This window comes from Salvelinus sp. IW2-2015, linkage group LG12 (assembly GCF_002910315.2).
Source record: "Salvelinus sp. IW2-2015 linkage group LG12, ASM291031v2, whole genome shotgun sequence".
NCBI lineage: Eukaryota > Metazoa > Chordata > Actinopteri > Salmoniformes > Salmonidae > Salvelinus > Salvelinus sp. IW2-2015.
This window is the reverse complement of record NC_036852.1, coordinates 4,491,353-4,517,098: the sequence shown is the minus strand read 5'-3', so window position 1 is coordinate 4,517,098 and position 25,746 is coordinate 4,491,353. Positions and strand designations below refer to the sequence as shown.

Here is a 25,746-nt window from a genome sequence, read left to right as displayed (position 1 = left end):
AGTRGCTAATACAATTAGACACGCAAACTCACTAGCGACAATTAGCAGCATAGATCATAAACCACCTTCTGCCTGTTCTTTCACCGCAGCAACACAACAGTATGACGGTGGGTGGGAGGGAGGGAGGGAAGGAGAGAGAGAGGGATCATATAGGCTGAGGGAAGTAACACTAACAATGTACACGTACAGTATAGGGATGAGTGATCCCAGTGATTTATGCAATCAGGGAATTAGTGTCGATCTGTGTGAACCAAGGTACTGCAGTTAAGGTAGGCATGACCAGCAGCTGTCATTATAAGGAATAGAGAAGGAGCCTAATCTCCATCACGGATTCCCTCACAGGTTGTCAAGAAGATGAAAGGACTATTTTGTCCTCGGCACAGTACAAATTATTCTGCTGATGTTCCCGCAGCYCCGCCGCCAACGAGGCCCAGTTAATTATGTTGTCAGGAGAAGGTAGGAAGTTGTAGAGAGAAAAAAAAGACAGAAGGAAGGGGTAGATAGTCATTAAAATTCACACTGACTCAGCTGTGACAATCATTGGATGCTTTGTCATTGGGGGTGACAGTTTGAAGATGCTATTTCGGGGCTGCTTCAAGTCAGAGATGTAGCGGTGTAGTCTCCGTAGGGAGGATGCCATTGACTATTAACAGATGAAATGCCAAACTCTCCTCACACTTAAAGAAATTGTAGCATCATGCTCATGTTGTACAGCGTGTGCTTTCACAGGTTAACAACTAWATTGGCATAGCGCTAGCTATGGATGCGTCCCAAATGGCAACCTATGGCCATGGTCGAAAGTAGTGCACTATAAAGGGAATAGGGTGCCATTTGGGATGTAGATATGAGTCTTACTGAAACTCCGGGACCTAATAGCTTTGACTTTCTTTTTTTCCGCCCTCTATGTACGCAATGCGTAGGTCCTCTTCCTGGTGTGAGTGTGTGGGTTTGGTTGTTGTCTGTGTCTCATGATTTGTTTCTCTTTACTTTTGAATGATAGATGTGATCAGAAGGAAGCGACTGAGTCAGATAGACTTATGCAGCACCAGCCACACAGTCACTACAGAGGCCCACGAGGAACAAGTGGAGAAGAAGAGGATCACCAAGGACCTAAACTRATCCAGTGTAAGGAACTTCCCACYCACTATTAGGCCTATGTCAAAGGGGTGGTGTTTTGGGAGCAAAATAGACTGCAAGAGCATAGTAATTGTGGCTTCTGTGCAATCCCTATACAATATCACATCTCCAAGAAGCATTATCATTATGAAAGAGTATCTTCGTAATCTGTTGAGGATACAGTGATATTAAAGGGATTTTTATCTAATTCCCCAGAGTCAGATGAACTCGTGGCTACCATTTTTATGTCTCTGCGTCCAGTATCACTGAAGTTAGAGGTAGTTTCGAGAGCCAATGTTAACTAGCATTAGCGCAATGACTGGAAGTCTATAGATATATGCTAGCATACTAGTAGATCTAGGGCCTAATTGCTAAAATCCCAAAGTATCCATTTAAGGAAGCAATTGCTAACTAGCGTTAGTACAATGACTTGACGTCTACCATAGACYTCCAGTCATTGTGCTAACGCTAATTAGCATTTGCTCGRGAAACMACTAACTTCKTTRGTACTGGATGCTGAGACATAAAAATGGTATCCACAAGTTCATCTGACTCCTGGGAAGTAGTCTTTAAAGGGATTTATCTATCTTCTCATTGTGTTCAAATGTCCCTCTCTTTCCTGAACAGGACAGAGCCGCGAGTGTGTGCACATACTCAGGCAGCAGCAGTGACACCGAGACAGAGTCTGAAGGGAACACGCTAGGCTCCACCCAAAGCACTCTTACCAACAGAGCAAAGACGKGCAACCAAGGTCAGAATCTCGCCTGCATCCCACATCCACAGACACAATATTGATGTTATTTAGATGTACTGTAGGCCTACATCATTTGATTTTAGACAGTTTATCTTGATTGGTTGATTGATTGATAGATAGATATATTGATTGAAAATGGCTCTCCACAGTTGACTATGAAGAGAAGACAATGAAGAGGAGCAGTGTGGGAAAGTTRCCGTCAATCATGGACTACTATCAACATGACATGTTCTCTCACGTAGAGAAGGACGACCACAGGAGGASTTTCTCCCAATACAACTTGTTGCACAACCAGTCATTGCTAGAGGGCAAAGCAGGAGACAGACTAAGCGTAAGTGCTTCCTGTTGACCTATGACATACACTGAACAAAAATCTAAACACAACATGCAACAATTTCAAAGATTTTACAGAGTTACAGTTCATATAAGGAAATCAGTCAATTGAAATAAGTTCATTAGCCCCTAATCAATGGATTTCACATGACTGGGCAAGGGCGCAGCCACGGGTGGCCCTGGGAGGGCACAGGCCCACCCACTTGGGAGCCAGGCCCAGCCAATCAGAATGAGTTTTCCCCAACAAAAGGGCTTTATTACGGTCAGAAATACTCCCCAGCACGCCCTGCCAAATTCTCAAAACAACTTTGGAGGTGGCTTATGGTAGAGAAATTAACATTKAATTCCCTGGCAACAGCTCTGGTGGACAGGGACAGCAGCATACCACCCTGCATCCCACTYCTGGCTTGCTTCTGAAGCTAAGCAGGGTTAGTCCTGGTCAGTCCCTGGATGGGAGACCAGATGCTGCTGGAAGTGGTGTTGGAYGGCCAGTAGGAGGCACTCTTTTCTCTGGTCGAAAAAAAAATCCCAATGCCCCAGGACACTGCCCTGTGTAGGGTGCCATCTTTCGGATGGGACGTTAAATGGGTGTCCTGACTCTCTGAGGTCATTAAAGATCCCATGGCACTTATRGTAAGAGTAGGGGTGTTAACCCTGGTGTCCTGCCTAAATTCCCAATCTGGCCACCTTATCATCCCCAGTTTACAATTGGCTCATTCATCCCCCTCTTCTCCCCTGTAACTATTCCCCACGTTGTTGCTGTAAATGAGAATGTGTTCTCAGTCAACTTACCTAGTAAAATTAATTTAAAAAAAAACATTCCTGCAGAGTATGCTCCCTCAAAACTTGAGGCATTTGTGGTATTGTGTTGTATGACAAAACTGCACATTTTAGTGGCCTTTTATTGTCCCCAGCATAAGGTGCACCTGTGTGATGATCATGCTGTTTAATCATCTTATTGATATGCCACACCTGTCAGGTGGATGGATTAACTTGGCAAAGGAGAAATGCTCACTAATAGGGATGTAAACAAATTTCTGGGCAAAATTGGAGAGAAATAAGCTTTTTGTGGGTTTGGAAAATTTCTGTGATTTTCTATTTCAGCTTATGAAACATGGGACCAACAGTTTATATGTTGCTTTTATATTTTTGTTCAGTATATTACTTTTGACATATCCTTTTGTAGCTCATCAACTAGATGATCATGGTCTGTTGATGTTGCTTCCGGAGGATCTATTGTACGTACCTTTACCACGAACCTTGAAAAAGTCTGATGTCTACAWTAGAGTTTGACACTAATGTCATCAAGGATGTAGTCAAACTTTCCCTCTAAATGTCATGTGAGATCATGCATTAGCTCAACGCAAACTGTTTCCATGGTAACTTGCACTCCAACTCATGTGAAAACAAAATCGCTGTAAAGCAACATTTGTCCTTTTCCAGCTTCTCCAGCTTTCTCAAAGTGTGGACCAAGTCCACAAAGCTTGATGTCTTTCACCCTCCTATACAACGCTGTAGTTGGATTGTTCGGACGTTTTCATAAAATAAATTAAAGTCGCCTAATTGCTTTCGATTGGCTTGCCCTCTCGTGTCACGGGGTATTTACCTACCAGTATTTAACTTCACTGAATGACAAATGAGGAGCAGTGACCATGAAATGGTCCTCAGCTCCTACTTCCTCTCAGATCAGTTCAGTAGAATAARCTAACACACACACACACARACGACCTGACAAAAAAATCCATAATCTGCAAAAGGATTTGACTCAACTAGAGGTCGACCGATTAATCGGTATGGCCMATTAATTAGGGCCGATATCAAGTTTTCATAACAATCTGTAATCAGCATTTTTGGCAGATTACATTGCATTCCACGAGGAAACTGCGTGGCAGGTTGACCACCTGTTACGCGAGTGCAGCAAGGAGCCAAGGTAAGTTGCTAGCTAGCATTAAACTTATCTTATAAAAAACAATCAATCTTCACGTAATCACTAGTTAACTACACATGGTTGATGATATTACTAGGTTAACTAGCTTGTCCTGCGTTCCTACTTCGCCAAACGGGGGATGATTTAACAAAAGCGCATTCGTGAAAAAAGTACAATCGTTGCACGAATGTACCTAACCATAAACATCAATGCCTTTCTTAAAATCAATACACAGAAGTATATTTTTTTAAACCTGCATATTTAGTTAAAAGAAATTAATGTTAGCAGCAATTATTAACTAGGGAAATTGTGTCACTTCTCTTGCGTTCATTGCACGCAGAGTCAGGGTAAATGCAACAGTTTGGGCCGCATGGCTCGTTGCGAACTAATTTGCCAGAATTGTACATAATTATGACATAACATTGAAGGCTGTGCATGTAACAGCAATATTTAGACTTAGGTTGCTACCCGTTTGATAAAATACGGAACGGTTCCGTATTTCACTGAAAGAATAAACGTTTTGTTTTCGAAATGATAGTTTCCGGATTTGACCATATTAATGACCAACGGCTCGTATTTCTGTATTTATTATATTATAATTAAGTCTATGATTTGACAGAGCAGTCTGACTGAGCGGTGGTAGGCGGCAGCAGGCTCGTAAGTATTCATTCAAACTTTACTGCGTTTGTCAGCAGCTCTTAGCAATGCTTGCTTCACAGCACTGTTTATGACTTCAAGCCTATCAACTCCTGAGATTAGGCTGACAATACTAAAGTGTCTATAAGAACATCCCATTGTCAAAGGTATATGAAATACAAATGGTATAGAGAGAAATAGTCGACGAGTCATTATTCCTATAATAACTACAACCTAAAACTTCTTAACTGGGAAATATTGAAGAACTGGAAATATTGAACCACCAGCTTTCATATGTTCTCATGTTCTGAGCAAGGAACTTAAAAGTTAGCTTTTTTACATGGCACATATAGCACTTTTACTTTCTTCTCCAACACTGTGTTTTTGCATTATTTAAACCAAATTGAGCATGTTCCATTATTTATTTGAGACTAAATAGACTTTATTAATATATTATATAAAGTTAAAATAAAAGTGTTCATTGTTCATTCATATTGTTGTAATTGTCATTATTACAAATATATATACAGTGGGGGAGAACAAGTATTTGATACACTGCCCATTTTGCAGGTTTTCCTACTTACAAAGCATGTAGAGGTCTGTCATTTTTATCATAGGTACACTTCAACTGTGAGAGACGGAATCTAAAACAAAAATCCAGAAAATCACATTGTATGATTTTTAAGTAATTAATTTGCATTTTATTGCATGACATAAGTATTTGATCACCTACCAACCAGTAAGAATTCCGGCTCTCACAGACCTGTTAGTTTTTCTTTAAGAAGCCCTCCTGTCTCCACTCATTACCTGTATTAACTGCACCTGTTTGAACTCGTTACCTGTATAAAAGACACCTGTCCACACACTCAATCAAACAGACTCCAACCTCTCCACAATGGCCAAGACCAGAGAGCTGTGTAAGGACATCAGGGATAAATTGTAGACCTGTACAAGGCTGGGATGGGCTACAGGACAATAGCCAAGCAGCTTGGTGAGAAGGCAACAACTGTTGGCACAATTATTAGAAAATGGAAGAAGTTCAAGATGACGGTCAATCACCCTCGGTCTGGGGCTCCATGCAAGATCTCACCTCGTGGGGCATCAATGATCATGAGGAATGTGAGGGATCAGCCCAGAACTACACGGCAGGACCTGGTCAATGACCTGAAGAGAGCTGGGACCACAGTCTCAAAGAAAACCATTAGTAACACACTACGCCGTCATGGATTAAAATCCTGCAGCGCACGCAAGGTCCCCCTGCTCAAGCCAGCGCATGTCCAGGCCCGTCTGAAGTTTGCCAATGACCATCTGGATGATCCAGAGGAGGAATGGGAGAAGGTCATGTGGTCTGATGAGACAAAAATAGAGCTTTTTGCTCTAAACTCCACTCGCCGTGTTTGGAGAATAGAAGGATGAGTACAACCCAAGAACACCATCCCAACCGTGAAGCATGGAGGTGGAAACATCATTCTTTGGGATGCTTTTCTGCAAAGGGGACAGGACGACTGCACCGTATTGAGGGGAGGATGGATGGGGCCATGTATCGCGAGATCTTGACCAACAACCTCCTTCCCTCAGTAAGAGCATTGAAGATGGGTCAAGGCTGGGTCTTCCAGCATGACAACGACCCGAAACACACAGCGAGGGCGACTAAGGAGTGGCTCCGTAAGAAGCATCTCAAGGTCCTGGAGTGGCCTAGCCAGTCTCCAGACCTGAACCAATAGATAATCTTTGGAGGGAGCTGAAAGTCCGTATGTCCCAGCGACAGCCCCGAAACCTGAAGGATCTGGAGAAGGTCTGTATGGAGGAGTGGGCCAAAATCCCTGCTGCAGTGTGGTGCAAACCTGGTCAAGAACTACAGAAACGTATGATCTCTGTAATTGCAAACAAAGGTTTCTGTACCAAATATTAAGTTCTGCTTTTCTGATGTATCAAATACTTATGTCATGCAATACAATGCAAATTAATTACTTAAAAATCATACAATGTGATTATCTGGATTTTTTGTTTTAGATTCCGTCGCTCACAGTTGAAGTGTACCTATGATAAAAAATTACAGACCTCTACATGCTTTGTAAGTAGGAAACCTGCAAAATTGGCAGTGTGTCAAATACTTGTTCTCCCCACTGTATATACAGGTGGGGCAAAAAAGTATTTAGTCAGCCACCAATTGTGCAAGTTCTCCCACTTAAAAAGATGAGAGAGGCCTGTAATTTTCATCATAGGTACACTTCAACTATGACAGACAAAATGAGAAAAAAAATCCAGAAAATCACATTGTAGGATTTTTTATGAATTTATTTGCAAATTATGGTGGAAAATAAGTATTTGGTCAATAGCAAAAGTTTATCTCAATACTTTGTTATATACCCTTTGTTGGCAATGACAGAGGTCAAAGGTTTTCTGTAAGTCTTCACAAGGTTTTCACCACACTGTTGCTGGTATTTTGGCCCATTCCTCCATGCAGATCTCCTCTAGAGCAGTGATGTTTTGGGGCTGTTGCTGGGCAACACGGACTTTCAACTCCCTCCAAAGATTTTCTATGGGGTTGAGATCTGGAGACTGGCTAGGCCACTCCAGGACCTTGAAATGCTTCTTACGAAGCCACTCCTTCGTTGCCCGGGCGGTGTGTTTGGATCATTGTCATGCTAAAAGACCCAGCCACGTTTCATTTCAATGCCCTTGCTGATGGAAGGAGGTTTTCACTCAAAATCTCACGATACATGGCCCCATTCATTCTTTTCCTTTCACGGATCAGTCGTCCTGGTCCCTTTGCAGAAAAACTTCCCCAAAGCATGATGTTTCCACCCCCATGCTTCACAGTAGGTATGGTGTTCTTTGGATGCAACTCAGCATTCTTTGTCCTCCAAACACGACGAGTTGAGATTTTACCAAAAAGTTATATTTTGGTTTCATCTGACCATATGACATTCTCCCAATCTTCTTCTGGATCATCCAAATGCTCTCTAGCAAACTTCAGACGGGCCTGGACATGTACTGGCTTAAGCAGGGGGACACGTCTGGCACTGCAGGATTTGAGTCCCTGGCGGCGTAGTGTGTTACTGATGGTAGGCTTTGTTACTTTGGTCCCAGCTCTCTGCAGGTCATTCACTAGGTCGCCCGTGTGGTTCTGGGATTTTTGCTCACCGTTCTTGTGATCATTTGACCCCACGGGGTGAGATCTTGCGTGGAGCCCCAGATCGAGGGAGATTATCAGTGGTCTTGTATGTCTTCCATTTCCTAATAATTGCTCCCACAGTTGATTTCTTCAAACCAAGCTGCTTACCTATTGCAGATTCAGTCTTCCCAGCCTGGTGCAGGTCTACAATTTTGTTTCTGGTGTCCTTTGACAGCTCTTTGGTCTTGGCCATAGTGGAGTTTGGAGTGTGACTGTTTTGAGGTTGTGGACAGGTGTCTTTTATACTGATAACAAGTTCAAACAGGTGCCATTAATACACGGTAACGAGTGGAGGACAGAGGAGCCTCTTAAAGAAGAAGTTACAGGTCTGTGAGAGCCAGAAATCTTGCTTGTTTGTAGGTGACCAAATACTTATTTTCCACCATAATTGCAAATAAATTCATAAAAAATCCTACAATGTGATTTTCTGGATTTTTTCTCATTTTGTCTGTCATAGTTGAAGTGTACCTATGATGAAAATTACAGGCCTCTCTCATCGTTTTAAGTGGGAGAACTTGCACAATTGGTGGCTGACTAAATACTTTTTTGCCCCACTGTATATATCGTCCGATTAATCGGTATCGGCCTTTTTTGGTCCTCCAATAATCGGTATTGGTATCGGTGTTGAAAAATCATAATCGGTCAACCTCTAGACTCAGCACAAGTTCAGAGAGAGGGAGAGAGGAAAAATACATGAATATTTTTTATGTTCTTGAACTGTGGTTCTTACTGTTGGCCTATAGAGGCCTTGCACTATGAAAGAGGAGCAGTACTGAAACTTGCAGCTACTCTGCTAAAGCAAAATACAACGCTGCAGGGCTCAGGCTGTATACCTTTTTATTAAACTTACAACATCATCCTTGCCAGTCTCTTTTTGGGGTCAAACATTTCTAACAGATTCAATAAGTACAGATCTATTCCATTCTGCATTGACTGAACAATTGTCTGCTCAAAATTGAATGTGGAAAAACGAATGTCCTTGGCGTATGCTTTGACCCTGACAAAGGCTCTGCATACAGAAACATTGGTTCATCTATTCATTGAATAACTGGGAATAAAATAGAGTATGCAGCTTTTTGTCTCCTCGGCCGTTAGTCTACACTTATTAAAACAATTTTGGATATGAGTCTTCCGCTCCCACTCTACAAAAAGGTTTGTGCTAAAAGGGCCAGGATTTGACCATTTTAATGTCAGTGAAATCAAATCAAATCAATCAAATCAATAAAAATGAAATAAGGTAAAGTGTGTTTGCTGGTTGCTGGTTGCGGACGTGGGGTTGTAACTGAGATTTTTCTAACAAGGTTTATGTGTGGTTGGCTTCTGCGGTGAGCCGGGGGTTTGAAAGCATGGCTCGGATTGCGATGAGACTCCCTCCAGAAATGCAGCGTGTCGGACAGAGATCATGTGCATCCAACCTGCACAGAGATCACCCAAACAACGACAACAAATACAACCAAAGACAGAGCAACACTATGGATTTAATCCTATCATCTTTTGCTGTCCAATAATTGGTCTTGGAAAGACCTKACAAGATAATATCTTCATAAATAAAATAAAGAAACTTTGAAAAGACATSTAACTATCACAATAAAGGCCTATGAGAACTATTGACATTGTTTGGTTGAATAGCACTTGACTATTCTCCGTTAATAATTAAATGTTCAKGTTAAAGGTATACAGAATTACAGAAGAGAGAACCTCATTTAATATCCATGAACCAACCAAGATGATGGTCACCCTTTCAACCCATTTTCTCCTTTTCAACCTGTTTACTCCTTATTAACATGGATTTTACCTTAAAGGGACAATGTCTCTCTTAAAGGGACACAGTTGCTCTCATGTCCACCCGTGACAATACTCCCACAGTGGGGTCTGAAATTATTGACACCCTTGATAAAGATGAGCAAAAATGACTGTATAAAATAAATAATTAAAATACTGAGCTACAGTATATTGTATGCTCAAAATTGTTTGACAATTATATTATTTTATAATCTCAAAAAGGTAGGGGTCCCAATAACTCAAATTGATAGGATAATGGCATTGAGCATTTTTCTAAAATGTTTTATGAGTTGGAGAACACATTGGGAGTTATCTAAGACCATTCCTCCTTACAGATTTCTTTCAGATCCTTGATATCCTTCGTCTGTGCTTAGACAAAGGATATCCCTCTTCAATTCAAACCAAAGGTTTTCAATGGGCGTCATGTCCGTAGACTGGATGGCCATTGCAAAATTTAGATTTTGTGGCCAATTTACCATGTCTTTGTGGATTTTGATATGTGCTTGGGGTTATTGTCTCGCTGGGAGATCCACTTATGGTCAAGTTTCAGCCTCCTGGCAGAGGCAACGAGGTTTCTGGCGTAAAATGTCCCGGTCCTGGGTAAAGTTCATGATGCCATTGTAACGGATGTGAAATGGCTAGCTAGTTAGTGGGTACGCGCTAGTAGCGTTTCAATCAGTTACGTCACTTGCTCTGAAACATATTAGTAGTGTTGCCCCTTGCTCTGCAAGGGCCGCGGCTTTTGTGGAGCGATGGGTAACGATGCTTCGTGGGTGGCAGTTGTTGATGTGTGCAGAGGGTCCCTGGTTCGCGCCCGTGTCGGGGCGAGGGGACGGTTTAAAGTTATACTGTTACACCATTGACCTTAACAAGGGCCCCAGGGCCAGTGTAATCAAAATAGCCCCATAACATCGAAGATCCATCACCATATTTTACAGTAGGTATGGGGTACTTTTCTGCTCATTCTAATTTCCACGTCAAACCCACTACTGGTATGCGTGGCCAAAGAGCTCTATTTTCCTTTCATCCAACAAATGTGAAAGCCTGGAGTTTGCTTAATGGCATTATTATTTAAAACAATTAGGGGGTAGATCAGCTTTAATATTGCAGATAGATTTTGGCTTCCATCAATTTAATTGTTTGCATCATTTCCAATCTCCCATATATATATATTTTTTTAAATATACAGTACCATTCAAAAGTTTGGACACACCTACTCATTCAAGTGTTGATCTTTATTTGTACTCTTTTCTACATTGTAGAATAGTATTGAAGACATCAAAACTATGAAATAACACATGGAATCATGTAGTAACCTAAAAAGGGTTAAACAAATCAAAATAGTTTTGATTTTAGATTCTATAAAGTAGCCACCCTTTGCCTTGATGACAACTTTGCAGTCTTGAAGGACTTCCCACATATGCTGAGCACTTGTTGGCTGCTTTTCCTTCACTCTGCGGTCTGACTCATCCCAAACCATCTCAATTGGTGGTTGATTGATGTTGGGTGGTTGTGGAGGTCATCTGATGCAGCACTCCATCACTCTCCTTCATGGTCAAATAGCCCGTATACAGTCTGGAGGTGTGTTGGGTCATTGTCCTGTTGAAAAAACAAATGACAGTCCCACTAAGCGCAAACCAGATGGGATGGCGTATCACTGCCGAATACTTTGGTAGCCCATGCTGGTTAAGTGTGTCTTGAATTCTAAATAAATCACAGACACTGTCAACAGCAAAGCACCCCCACACCATCACACCTCCTCCTCCATGCTTCACGGTGGGAACCACACATGCGGAGATCATCCATTCACCGACTCTACGTCTCACAAAGACACAGCAGTTGAAACCAAAAAATCTAAAATTTGAACTCATCAGACCAAAGGACAGATGTCCACTGGTCTAATGTCCATTGCTCATGTTTCTTGGCCCAAACATGTCTCTTCTTATAATTGGTGTCCTTTAGAGTGGTTTCTTTGCAGCAATTCGACCCTGAAGGCCTGATTCATGCAGTCTCCTCTGAACATTTGTTGTTGAGATTTGTCTGTTACTTGAACTCCGTGAAGCATTTATTTGGGCTGCAATCTGAGGTGCAGTTAACTCTAGTGAACTTATCCTCTCCAGCAGAGGTAACTCTGGGTCTTCCTTTCCTGTGGCGGTCCTCATGAGAACCAGTTTTATCATAGCTCTTGATGGTTTTTGCGACTGCACTTGAAGAAACTTTCAAAGTTCTTGCCATTTTCCGGATTGACTGACCTTCATGTCTTAGGGTAATGAWGGACTGTTGTTTCTCTTTGCTTATTTGAGCTGTTCTTGCCATAATATGGACTTGGTCTTTTAACAAATAGGACTATCTTCTGTATACCACCCCTACCTTGTCACAACACAACTGATTGTCTCAAATGCATTAAGAAGAAAATAAATTCCACAAATTAACTTTTAAGATGTCACACCTGTTAATTGAAATGCATTCCAGGTGACTACCTCATGAAGCTGGTAGAGAGAATGCAAAGAGTGTGCAAAGCTGTCATCAAGGCAAAGTGTGGCTACTGTGAAGAATCTCAAATATATTTGAATTTTAAACTTTTTTGGTTACTACATGATTCCATATGTGTTATTTCATAGTTTTGATGTCTTCACTATTATTCTACAATGTATAAAATAGTAAAAGAAAAAAACCTTGAATGAGTAGGTGTGTCCAAACTTTTGACTGTATATATTTTTTAAATATATTTTCCTTTATTATTTTCCCCTTCCCTAATTGGAGTAAACTAATGGACAACAACACTTAGGCTTCTACTTCTAGCTTATACATACTATATACTGTACATTTTAAGGACACAGTATATTTGACAATAGTTATCTTTCGTTTGTTTTTTGTCCCATCCTTGTTTGTGTTTTGTCCCAGCTACCCTTAACCCCCCCATCTATCACTGAAGTCCATCCAGTTTTCTATTTGCAATATTATTATTATTTAAATGTATGATGATGTTTCACAAAAGCTCTGACCCTTTCTGTTCTCTTAGTTTCTACAGATTGTAAATTAAATATATATATATATATTTTTTWATTTAAATGTTTTAATTAAAGATAATTTTGCTAAGAGTATTATATTATTGATCGATTGACTAGGACTTTTCAAATCACCTAGCAGTGCTAAATGGCATTGGCACTTGGATTCGATAGGAACTGGTGCTTTGGTCAGATTACATGAAAATAGAGGTCTTTGGCCACGCACACCAGTGGTGGGTGTGGCACCAAAATGACAATGTATGAGTCGAAAAGAAACCCATACCTACTGTAAAATATGGTGTTGGGACCACACTGTATATGTAACCATTCACAGTCAGTCAGGTAAGTTCATAATATTGTTATGGAAGATTCGTTTGGGAAGTGCGAAGTGTGTGGAAGGTGCGGACGGGGAGCGCGGATGCAGTGTGAGATTGGGGGATTTAAGTGCCTTTAATAACCTTTCACAAACATTCAGGAGAGTGATGTAAAGCTCGGCAGCTCTCATCAGAGACCTCATGGCCCAGCCTGGCCCCCATTCATCATCCTGACACTGCCTGACAGCCACGCTGCCTGCCTCTCTGCCTGCCTGGCTACACCCCCTCTTCCCTCTGCCTCCTTCAACCCCACCCCCTTTTCTTTCTATATCTTTCTCAGTTTGGCGCTCATCCTCTCTTTCTTCCCCTCTCTTTCTTTCATTCTCTCCCTTTTTCTCTCGTTCTTTCCTTCTCCCTTCTCTCTCTACCTCTCTTTTTCTCTCTCCTGATGGGTAATTGAGATTGCTGCAGGCCTCTCTGACAGGGGGAAAACAGCATTGGATGCTGTGCTGGGGCCGGGCATGGCAGGACATAAGGAGCCAGACCAGAAAGGGCTAGGTTACACAGCCATATGCCTCATAACTATATAATATCTGTGTTCACACCTTCTCCCCAGCTGCTTGTAACAGCTTGTTACCTGGAGCACTAATGTAATGGGGAGAGAGAGGGATGTTTTTGGTCTTGGACATGCAATTGGAAATAGAAGTACAGACATGTAAGTGTGGAGGCCCATATATATATATATATATATATTGATTGATTTCAATTGCATGCCAGCTGCTACTGCCTGTACATACATACATACATACATACATACATACATACATACATACATACATACATACATACATACATCACATACAACATACATCATACATAACATACATACATACATACATACATACATACATACATACATACATACAGCAAAAAACAGAAACGTCCCTTTTTCAGGACCTGTCTTTCAAGATAATTCGTAAAATCCAAATAACTTTACAGATCTTCATTGTAAAGGGTTTAAACACTGTTTCCCATGAAACATAACACAATTAATGAACATGCACCTGTGGAAAGGTCGTTAAGACAATTAAGGTCACAGTTATGAAAACTTAGGACACTAAAGAGGCCTTTCTACTGACTCTGAAAAACACCAAAAGAAAGATGTTCAGGGTCTCTGCTCTTCTGTGTGAGTGTGCTTAGGCATGCTGCAAGGAGGCATGAGGACTGCAGATGTGGCCAGGGCAATTAATTGCAATGGCCGTACCGTGAGACGACAGGACAGACAGCTGATTGTCCTCGCAGTGGCAGGCCACGTGCAACAACACCTGCACAGGATCGGTACACCTGAACATCACACCTGCGGGACAGGTACAGGATGGCAACAATAACTGCCCAAGTTACACCAGGAAAGCACAATCCCTCCATCAGTGCTCAGACTGTCCGCAACAGGCTGAGAGAGGCTGGACTGAGGGCTTGTAGGCCTGTTGTAAGGCAGGTCCTCATCACACATCACAGGCAACAACGTCGCCTATGGGCACAAACCCACCATCGCTGGATCAGACAGGACTGGCAAAAAGTGCTCTTCACTGACGGTCGCTGTTTTGTCTCACCAGGGTTGATGGTTGGATTCGCGTTTATCATCGAAGGAATGAGCATTACACCGAGTCCTGTACTCTGGAGCAGGATCGATTTGGAGGTGGACGGTCCGTCATGGTCTGGGGCGGGGTGTGACAGCATCATCGGACTGAGCTTGTTGTCATTGCAGGCAATCTCAACTCTGTGCGTTACATCCTCCTTCCTGCAGGCTCATCCTGACATGACCCTCCAGCATGACAATGCCACCAGCCATACTGCTCGTTCTGTGCATGATTTCCTGCAGGACAGGAATGTCAGTGTTTCTGCCATGGCCAGCGAAGAGCCGGATCTCAATCCCATTGAGCACGTCTGGGACCTGTTGGTTGGGGGGTGAGGGCTAGGGAAATTCCCCCAGAATGCGGGAACTTGCAGGTGCCTTGGTGGAAGAGTGGGGTAACATCTCACAGCAAGAACTGGCAAATCTGGTGCAGTCCATGAGGAAGAGATGCACAGCAGTACTTAATGCAGCTGGTGGCCACACCAGATACTGACTGTTACTTTAGATTTTGACCCCCCTTTGTTCAGGGACACATTATTCCATTTCTGTTAGTCACATGTCTGTGGAACTTGTTCAGTTTGTATCTCAGTTGTTGAATCTTGTTATGATCATACAAATATTTACACATGTTAAGTTTGCTGAAAAATAAACACAGTTGACAGTGAGAGGACGTTTCTTTTTTTGCTGAGTTTACATACATACACTACAGTATACCATTAGTGGTATATGAACAATAAATATTTCAGACACACAACAATTGTCCAGAATCCCAGTCAGGGAGAAGAACAGCCGTTCTCTCTTTGGCCTCCTTATCGACTGACTGGCTCTTGACACCTTTAGAAGTAAGAATGTTTCCAACGTATATATTCTTTCAGAATCCCAGTCACCCAAGACATTCCCATTGACCTGAAATACCTCAGTGTTACTAGATGATAACCAATTAGCCGTAGACAAGCTCTTTTTCCACCTGAAGTGCCCCTGAGGTGATGTTTCCCCGTGTGTTCCATTGTAAAGGATACACTTCAACTGGCTCCTTAGGTGCCAGCGGATGGTCAAGGTCTGCACGGAGGTTGGTTTCGACCCACAGACGAGTGGTAATTGTGTTTCACCAAATCAAATTCAATCACAGATAAGAATCCCTCCTGCTGAGATAGAGAGCTCAGTGCTGTTTGGAGAAGAGCAGGACCATGATTGCTGTTCCTCACTGTCATAGGCACTGAACGAAAGGCCACCCCAATTCCAATCACTGATCACAATCAAGTCATACACCCTCTGCTCTGTTCTCATGGTCTTCCACATCCATGCACCTGTAGACTACACTACACTGGCACATACTATAGGGTTTGTTTCCCGGACCCAGATTGAGCCTAGTCTTGGACTAAAAAGCATTTTCGATATGGCACTTTTGATTCCCCAGTAACTTTGCTAGAATGGAGATATGTGTCAGTGTGCAGATTTGAATCACATTTGTTTTTTATCACCAACCCTTGAATTACCATTATTAGTCATTGTACCTCAAAAGTGGTATTTTTCAGAAGTCTAGGGTATTTCTGATTTTCTCTGTGCTGATTTAGTACATGAAGAATATATAACCCGCGGTMCCTGTGTTTAGAATGCATTATTGTGAACCACCAGATTGTTAGCGGAGTGGTTGGAGTTCCTGGGAGGAAAGCCATTTCTAAGAGGCACCTGGCAATGAACACTTAATGATGAGGAGTTGGTGCAACCCCGAGGGCGGTCTATACCCCGGATAATATGGTAATACCTCTGTATACTCTCCACCCGGGAAATGTGTGGATGGCTTGGCCCCTTCGGTAGATTGGCTGGAGGAAAATCCAGTTACCGCAGAGAATTGTGTTTACCTTTACCACAGATAAAATGCAGCCAGAGAGCACATGCTCCTTCTAATAATTCCTCAAATTATTTCAAGATTCCTCAGTGCATTTCTGCATACATATTTCCGTTAAGATATTCTAATAGTTATTGACCAAGGTTGAATTACACAGCATACATTTTTTTCTACTGAAGATGTGTTTTGTATTCACTGTGGTTAGATTTATGACAGTATGTGGAAAAATACATTATGCGTGATTTCTGTGATTATGCTAGATTGGAGCTGCAGAGCTTTTTATATATATTTATCTCACTGGGGACTTCTCCTATTGTTGTGTTGCCAATTTACTCAAGGTTGGTGGAATGGCTTGGAGGCGTTTTCCATGAAGAAGGCAATGAGTTCAGCAACCAAACACGATTAAAGTGTACATGCCAAAAATATTTCTCAAAAGTACATAAACAACAGGACCTAGAGGGCTCTAGGGATGCATCCTGAAACTGCAACGTTAATGCTGCAATCTGGGATTTATTTCTTAGCAAAATGGCAGCCCCACTCTTGTTGTGTTACATTCTTCAACACACAATGGATTGAAATCTCCATTGAACAGATACCCAGATCCCACATTATACCTTTAAGTGAGATTCTCTGTGCATACCAAAAACAATATGTCAATATGCAAAATCATATACAATAGATGTTTGCTCTACAGTATATTTCAGGTTAAGCCATTTGTGTTAATTTATTAGCGAGAATAAGCCGGCTTGACTCGTTTCCTTTTTAACAACATGGGCTGCTGACAACATTATAATACGTTGTGTTAAAACAGCCACGAAGGAGAATCACTCCCCCCCCCCCCTCCATGTAGAGAGGTTGATATCTCCCGGCAGATTCCCCCAGACAGACTCATTGGGCCTTAAGCATAGGAGGAGAATAAACAAAGCTCTCAATAAATCAATGCAATACTCGGGAATGGCAGTAGTCAAATTGCTTTGTAGTGTTGCTTCACGCTGAAGTAGATGTACACTGAGTGTACAAAACATTTCCATGACATAGACTGACCTCGCGAGTCAACATGGGTCAGCATCCCTGTGGAACACATTCGACACCTTGTAGAGTCCATGCCCCGACGAATTGTGGCTGTTCTGAGGGCAAAAGGGGGTGCAACTCAATATTAGGAAGGTGTTCCTAATGTTTTGTACACTCAGTGTAAATTCAGCATGACAGCCTTGTTTTTGTTGTTTCTTTATTGAGAGACCGAGTGACAGATTACTTATATGAAATGATATGGAGAAAGGGTCAATCTGGGAAAGCTTTATTGTTGTTTGAATACCAGATTGACCCTTTTAAAGTGTGATAATAATGTGCTGCATTGTGGACGCAGTGTGGGCAGATGACAAAAACACCTCTCGTCTAATTTTCTCCTCTCTTGTTTGTCTTGTTTTTGCTGTAGAAAGGGAATCAAGTGGACATGACGACAGGCAGCTGCGACGGAGGGGACCAGGCCGGCTCCAGAGACGTGTCCTTGGAGTCCCTGAACAAGTTGAACAGCAGTGGGCTGGGGCTGTACCCGGAGACAGAGCTAAGGCCCAGCAGCGATGACTGCTCCTGTTCCGCAGGGGAGAGAGAAGAGGACTGCTGCAGCAGGGTTGACAACGAGCCCTCGTCGTCCAGCTACTACTCCAACAAGCCCGGGGCGGAGCGTGTGGGTTCTCTCAGCGATTCGCTTTACGACAGCTTCTCCTCATGCACCAGTCAAGGCTCCAACGATGTGTAGAGTAAGAAAGTGGAGGCCGGGGACGATTCTGTGGAGTCCTCTGCTACTCCCACCAACCGAAGCACTTAGGTCACAAGGAAGGAAGTGATGTCATAGGTGATGTCATAAGATAAGGACGTGAACCCAGACTGTACAGTTTGCATGACCTCTAACCTGGACAATTAAACTATAGGCTACAACCTTACCACCGTTCAAGGTGTGGAAAGCAATATTAGAAATTGTCTTCTAGCGTTATATATTTTTTCCCGAAGGGGGATTTCTTTTATCATTGCACTGTAAAAAATAATGTACAAAGTTTTTAAGGAATTTAAAAAGTGAAATTCAACTTGAAGACACAACTAGAGTAAATACCACAAAATCAAACCAATTAGTAATATCATCAGGAGCAACTGATGATGCCAAGTAGTGTGAAGCAATACCTTAAGAATCATCAAATGTGCAAAAAACTATTAGGGTTGTTGGATGTGGATAGATGGTTTTCTCACTGATCATTATTTCTCAAATTTGAATTGGAACAAAGTTTTACTGCCACAGTGTTGTATGCCATAATGGCACGCCTACACGCCACAACTACCATCATGCAATACACTGCAACCCATACCATGCAATCATAGCTCTTAAAGCCATTGGCTCAAACGTGTACGATTTTCAGACTGCTGTGGTATCTTGAAAGTTGCATGGTGAACTAAAATGTGACACACATGAGAACAAGAACAAATAATGTATTTTATTTTTGAAGTGGTGTGATTTATACTTTATATTAAGTGACCTAAATACATGCATATGCACATTTAATTGAACCACCAGTACTGTGGAATCTTAAAGAACAATATCCTGCATATTGAATGTACTGGAGTCAGTTTCGACTTTGAGTTGTAGTACAGATGAGAAATACATGATCAATACATGATCAATCATTTCTACCAGCAAGTCAAAACTGTCAAGATGAACTTCAACTGCTGTGTAGTGGCTTAAAGGGATACTTCAGGATATTTGGCAACAAAGCCCTTTATCTTCATCCCCAGTCAGATGAACTCATGGAGGCCATTATTATGTCTCTGCTTCAAGTATGAAGGAAGTCAGAGTTAGTTTCTGAGCCAATGCTAACTATCGTTAGCGCAATGACTGGACGTCTATGGTATCTACTAGCATGCTAGCAGTTACCATAGACTTCCAGTCATTATGCGAACACTATTTAGCAGCGTCCTTCAAACTGCACGCAGAGACGTATCCACGAATTCATCTGACTCTGGGGAAGTAGAAAAAAATCCTGATGTTTCCCGTACCATCACCATTGTACTTGGGTCACTCAGTATGTAATGTAAACAGAACTAAACTAGTGTCTGAATGGTACTGATGAATCAGAAACTTCTGTTGGCTTCAATAACACATTTGCGGAGCAAGGTCTCTGCCAGTAGCTCAGGGAAAATGCAACGCTTATACCTAGTTACCTTGAATATAAGGTTACAACTCACGGAAAATGCTGTCATTTTTTAATGGAAAACAGACATTTTTTGAAAAGTAAAACCTTTATGAACTGCAGGATAACAGAACTGTTGAAATTGTGTCTCTTGTAGAATCATAAAACACTCCTTTCTTTGTATATTTTGTTTGTGTGTTAAAAACTGCAATTAAGTTAATATCAAAATGGAGCATTGCTGACTGGTATATGCAATTTTAAATTTAAATCATTGTGTTATGTTTGCCAATCATTCAATCTTGTCTATATGTCTTCTGATTGAGAACAGCTAAACTTTTCTTGATCGTTTCCTCGTTTTGTGACTTCCTGTAGGGTTTGTCGATACAAAATGTTTTTTGTCGAATAAAAGCTACAGCTGCAACCTTTTATCACTTTATCCAATAACACATTTGAAATGTAGTAGGAATACATCATCATGCCAAACGTGCGTAATTTGATTCTGGTGCTAATCAAAAACAGATTGTGTACGTTTCATTGTTTGAACCATTTTCCATGAAACTGTTAACAATATGTAAGGAGAGTCTTGCTAAGACCATAATGTATTTTTTTCTAGCTGACGAGTATTTATATCCCACTTTTTGTACATGGAACTGTATAGTGGTGTTTAATTGTCCTACTTCACATCTTCTCTGCTTGATTGTTCCTTTGTAAGAGAACCTGTTACCAGCAGTGTTACTTCGGTAATTACGTGTGCAATTTTGGCTGTTACATTAGACTTTTAATGATATATTTTATGTAATAATTTCCAATACAAATAAAAATAAATGATTTCCTATTTTCAATTTGGTGCAGCTTCCGTAACTGTTGGAGGTTGAAGTTTGTGTGTCGGTGCGTSCTGTCATACAGGTGTGCGTTCAATATCATATACTGTCAAATGTAAGGTACTATAGTCACAAGGAGCAGTGAGATCTTCACGGATCTTTGCCATTGCGCTCATAAATGTGTACCTGAAGTGTCTGTAAGTAGGCTACAGCAGGGAATTGATTAATAATGGCAAGGGAAGGTTTGAGCCACGTCCTGTCTTCAAATGCTTGCCATAAAGCTCATGTCATATTCTTCAACTACAAAACGTGTTAAACGTATAGCTCGTGTTCACAGAGCTTTACTCTCTGAGACAGTGCTTACAAAGCAGGGGGATTTATAACAATTAGTCTCTTGATGGGTAATTATGTGACTATAAATAAAAGTAATTAATTCAGCCACCCAAGAGTGACTTCCAAACATTTTCTCTCGCTGTCTCTCCCATCTCTCTCTCTCTCTCTCTCTCTCTCTCTCTCNAAGAGGGAAGGTTTGAGCCAAGTCCTGCGGTAAAGCTCATGTCATAGTCTTCAACTACAAAACGCGTTAAACGTATAGCCTGTGTTCACTGAGCTTCACTCTCTTTGACAGTGCTTATAAAGCAGGGGTATTTATAACAATTAGAGTCTCTTGATGGGTAATTATGTGACTATAAATAAAAGTAATTAATTCAGCCACCCAAGAGTGACACCCAAACATTCTCTCTCGCTCTCTCTCCCATCTCTCTCTCTCTCTCTCTCTCTCTAACTGAAACATACAAGACCCTTAACAGACACAGAAGATCCATAAGATCTCAACAAATGTATTTCATGAATAGTAGCCTTTCTAAATCTGGTTAAATGTGCATGGCTGCCAACGGTGCACTCCATGCCCAAAAGCCTATCCAAAGGTGACTTTTTCATATTTGGACGCAATTAACAGTCACGGATCTGCGTGTGTAGGATATGAGTGATTGATGAATTGCTTCCATATCACGAGCTTTCATCACGTGGTACGTTTTATGATTTATCTTTATCCAATTTCACTGGAATTCTGCAACGTAGTCTCTCGAACGGCAGAGCTCACCCTCGTCCAGCGCTGCGCATCACATTCCTCGCTGCAGAATGTGCTCTAACACATTGATGCCACGGATCCATCTAAGGGTTTTGCTTTCGTTTTAAGTTCACCTGGTCTGATGTGTTCCTCTAAAGTGTCATTTGGGAGAGGATGTTGCTTCTCATTTATGCAACTTTGCTTGGAATTTTCCTCAAAACAGGTATGCTAAACTTTGGAGACTGCGTAATCTTACATGTGTTGGCTTGCTGCGTTGTATTCGGATGCTGAGAGCATTTCCTCAAGTGATGTGTCAACGTTTCCAGGTATTCCAATCTAATTCAAGTTTGGATTATGGTTAAATGATTTTGGGCAGCTTTTTTTGTCGGATGAAAACAATTAAATCGTTTTCAGAAGTCTAGTAGAGGTCTGGTAATGCCAACAGTGAGGCGCGCAGGAGGTTACCATTGCAGATCAAATCATCTCGTTAAATGCATTTATAACTGTCTTGGAATAAGAAATTGTGGCACAGATTCTTGGATTTTACATTTCTAATGGCACCTGCGCTCCAGCTACAGAAAATATGTCACCTTAGGTCAGAATTGCGTCTGTAAAACTAATGCACATATCACCTGTGCAAAGGCAGATATTTTCAAAATGTGATTTAGACTACTATTTTACATATCTTTGATTCAATTTAATGATGTTGATTAAAAATGTAAATGTAAAATAATAGAGCGTGACATGCTGAAACATTGAACATTATTCCATATTAAGAACATCTTTCTGATCTTACAATTGCCCTACATGGCATGCTAATTAGGCTATTAAGTATTCCCGATTAATTGCTATTAAACATGACTAGACACCATTACACGTGACGAATGTATTCACTCATTTTATAAAGCAGAGGGACATGTGTAGGCCACTCATTATCAATAGCTAATTAATAGCTCTCTAATTGACAACACAAATGCAATTCAACATTTTATTTTACAGGTGTAGGCATTCCATCAAGCTCAAATGATAAGGAGCATGATTGATCAACAGTTGTCCGCTCAGGTGAATGTAGTAAACTAAATCACCATTTTTTAGTGGGTGTTAAATGAGCTGATCTACCACTCCATGAACACCTGTGTTGAATATTAATATCACTAAATATGCAGAGAATAACAAAGCTGTCTCTTTTCAGATGACTGTGGAAGGAAAATACACAATTGAAGATAGATTACGGCAAATAAACTGATTTCTCAATCCACATGGGTCACCTTATAGCAATGATATGGAAATAACGTATACAAATGGTGGTAATGTGGTTGTTAAAAAAGAATCAGGTAAAATGACAATGATAATCCATGTCAATGGATTAGTCCGCATTGTCATTCCAACATCCCCCCACTGATCATATCATCAGAATGATGTGACAATGAGCCGCTCAGAGCTTTTCCAGTCCATATTTCCACTTGAACCCATTGCACATGGCATATGAACAGTGAACCGGTAAGAACTTGATCTCACCAAAAATGCCTCTGTCCGTTCTGAGTTGGATGTGCTGCGTTTGGTTAACATACCCACTCCTTAAACATCATCTTCATTGTTAGCAGAAATTACTTCTAGGTAATTTGATGAGGTTTTTACCTCAGTGAAAAGAATAATGCGGAACAATATGAACAGTATAGACAATATGTACATTACTTTATGCTTGCTTAAATGTTCATTATATATAGTGTCAATATCCAGTGGTTTATAGAGGACAAATGCAGCACAGTCTAGGATGTGTTTAGGCACTTTAAGAGACTATTGCTCGGTTGATGGATGGAATTTTGAAGCATTTATCTGGTTTTAAAGTAATTACGCTCGGATTTTTTGGGGGGGATCCTTTTCAATTGAATTTGTGCTTGATGGCGCTGTCAGACTGGGAAATGAATGACTGTCGCCATTTCAATAATTAGAACACAGTACTATCTGTCATGGAGAACAAATGACCTGAAACTGTGGCGCTTGAGAAAATGTTGGAATTATTGTTTATCATTGCACGGTCATGCATGTTTCTGCTAAACCCCCGTTTGCAAACCCTGAATCAGATTGTGCTCTCCATCCGGTATCCTCTGTTAAATTCTTCCGATTTTTCATCCCTGTGAAACAACTTTGCATGAATAGCCAACCATCTGTCATTCTTTGTTAATCTCAATTTCCATTTAATTCCAATCAGTCATGTTAGAATGAATGCATCTCATTTGAAGTCAGTGCTGGAGCAACAGCTTCATTGAGTGTGTGGATAAAGCACTCTGTTTGAAACACTCTGGCTTGATTGTTTTGACCTGTAGTAGTCACAATGGCAATTATTATTTTAGTGGGTACAGTTGAGGGGCCTTTTTCCCTGCACAGATACAGTATGCCCAGCTTCCACACACAAGTGTCTGACGGCTCTATATTAAGTTTAGTTGGCAAGTAAATGAGAGTATGGATTTATATTGTTGAAACATATTTTTCATTATTTTCAGTCAAAATCCCTTTATCCTGACTCCAGATCTGTTTGTGCATTAAACAACTCCTCTCTACTGTGTTTCTTTGTTGTCTTGACAAATGTGTATGTAGTCAGAGAAGTATGTGTTCTGTGTGACTTGTCAGTGCTTTCTGTGGTGCGGTACAGAAACGTCATCATATTAGCTCCAATGCCTATTGTCTGATATTTGTAACATGTCCGCATGTGTAAGGATAGCATCAACAACGTCTCTTCAACATGAAATGCTCTTTGAGACAATCTTCACATTTGTTATTCATCGAGGATATCCAGTCTTTTTTTCCAGAGTCCACCTCCTTGTCCTCTGATCATTGCAAATAGGGACCAAGTTGACTTTCAAAATGCCAGCAAAGAGACTTTTTCATTTCAAAGATGCATTTGTCTCTCCTCGAGGATGCAGTTCCTGGTCTGTGGTAATGGCAATAGATCACGAAAACACTTATTCTTGATTAGTTGGGAGGAAAATATGTGGGGCTGAAAGGCCCCAGATGAACAAGGGATAATACTCATGACTGAACTGCACAAAATAACATTTTCAAATCTTTCAAGTAAGATTTTAGGCCTAATCTTTCAAAAACATTCAGCGTTTTGATCAAGCCTGCCTGGAGTGCCGGTTGGGCAGAGTTGCTTTGCACTTTTCTGACTACTCCATTGGTTATGATGTGCCAGGCAAGCTCAATCAAGCACAGCTAAACACAATTGAAAGAATTTGCTTGTAGTCTCTCTTGACCAACATTCATAGACTAATGAGATACTATATGCCAGATACTGGTGAACTGTTCTCGTGGGCTTTTTTTAACCCTTGTGGTTCTTCCGGTCTCTCTCTTGTACAGGTTATGCTCTCCAGATCCAGTGTTACCAGTGTGAGGAGGTGAAAAACAATGAATGCTCCACGCCGGAGTTCATTGTCAACTGCACGGTCAACGTGCAGGACATGTGTCAGAAGGAGGTACTGGTGAAGAAGGATGGTAAGAAAACAGCATCTCCTGGGCAGTCCCATTCCTTTCATCATTTGTTCTTTATTGGATAGAGATAGTGGGAGAGTAGTCCCTTCTCACAGATGCTCTATCTCCACCACAGCAGAGCGTGAGCTTTAGTCTGACGAGAGAGACGAGTGAGAGAAAGACAGGAAGTTCGGGGGATCTGTTTTGTGTCAGAAGGGTGTGGGCCGGATTAGAACCTACGCCGAACACAATATAAATGTGTTCTGCAGCTAGACCACCCCAGGCCACACTGCCTTCTCTGACACCTACCTTGCCATGCAAAACCAAGCCACACCGGACTGTGACACTTTTAACATGTGACCTAAATAAGGTATATTTCCCTCTTTCCTGTACTTCCTCTCTATCTCTGAATTCAGTGGAATTGACCTATAGGTTCTCCTTGTGACGTCAACAAATGAGATCATAAACTAGGCCTATACGTATGCCCACTAAATCAATTGGGAACTATCAAAGAATCTCCATAGATGAAGAGGCTATTACCATAGTTAATTCATAGTTTATGGCTCATATTCTTTTAATGGGATTATCCCAAAGGGTGGTTAACCCCCTTGGTTGCTGGTTGCTGTACTCAGTTGATCCATGCATAATTAAAAAAAATTATAAACTGGGTAATATGAGC

General features: G+C 41.3%; 2 protein-coding genes across 6 annotated transcripts in view; both read left to right on the top strand.

Moving 5' to 3' along the window:
- LOC111971068 (nck-associated protein 5-like) overlaps positions 1-20,551 on the top strand; it is a 124,883-nt gene extending 104,332 nt beyond the window's left edge. For all 4 annotated transcript variants that reach the window (XM_070445929.1, XM_070445930.1, XM_023997871.2 and 1 more), the window contains 4 exon segments: positions 1,001-1,125; positions 1,744-1,867; positions 2,020-2,201; positions 17,966-20,551. In XM_070445929.1, the coding sequence (XP_070302030.1) occupies positions 1,001-1,125; positions 1,744-1,867; positions 2,020-2,201; positions 17,966-18,289 (755 nt within the window). In that variant the 3' untranslated portion in view covers positions 18,290-20,551.
- An 811-nt stretch (positions 20,552-21,362) lies between these two features.
- Positions 21,363-25,746, top strand: part of LOC111971131 (ly6/PLAUR domain-containing protein 1-like) — a 32,248-nt gene continuing 27,864 nt past the window's right edge. For both annotated transcript variants that reach the window (XR_011480667.1, XM_023997924.2), the window contains exons 1-2: positions 21,363-21,822; positions 24,957-25,091. Coding sequence is in view for 1 of the 2 variants with exons in the window: in XM_023997924.2 (XP_023853692.1) it covers positions 21,774-21,822; positions 24,957-25,091 (184 nt within the window). In the remaining variant the exon portion in view is untranslated. The remainder of the gene's footprint in view (positions 21,823-24,956; positions 25,092-25,746) is intronic.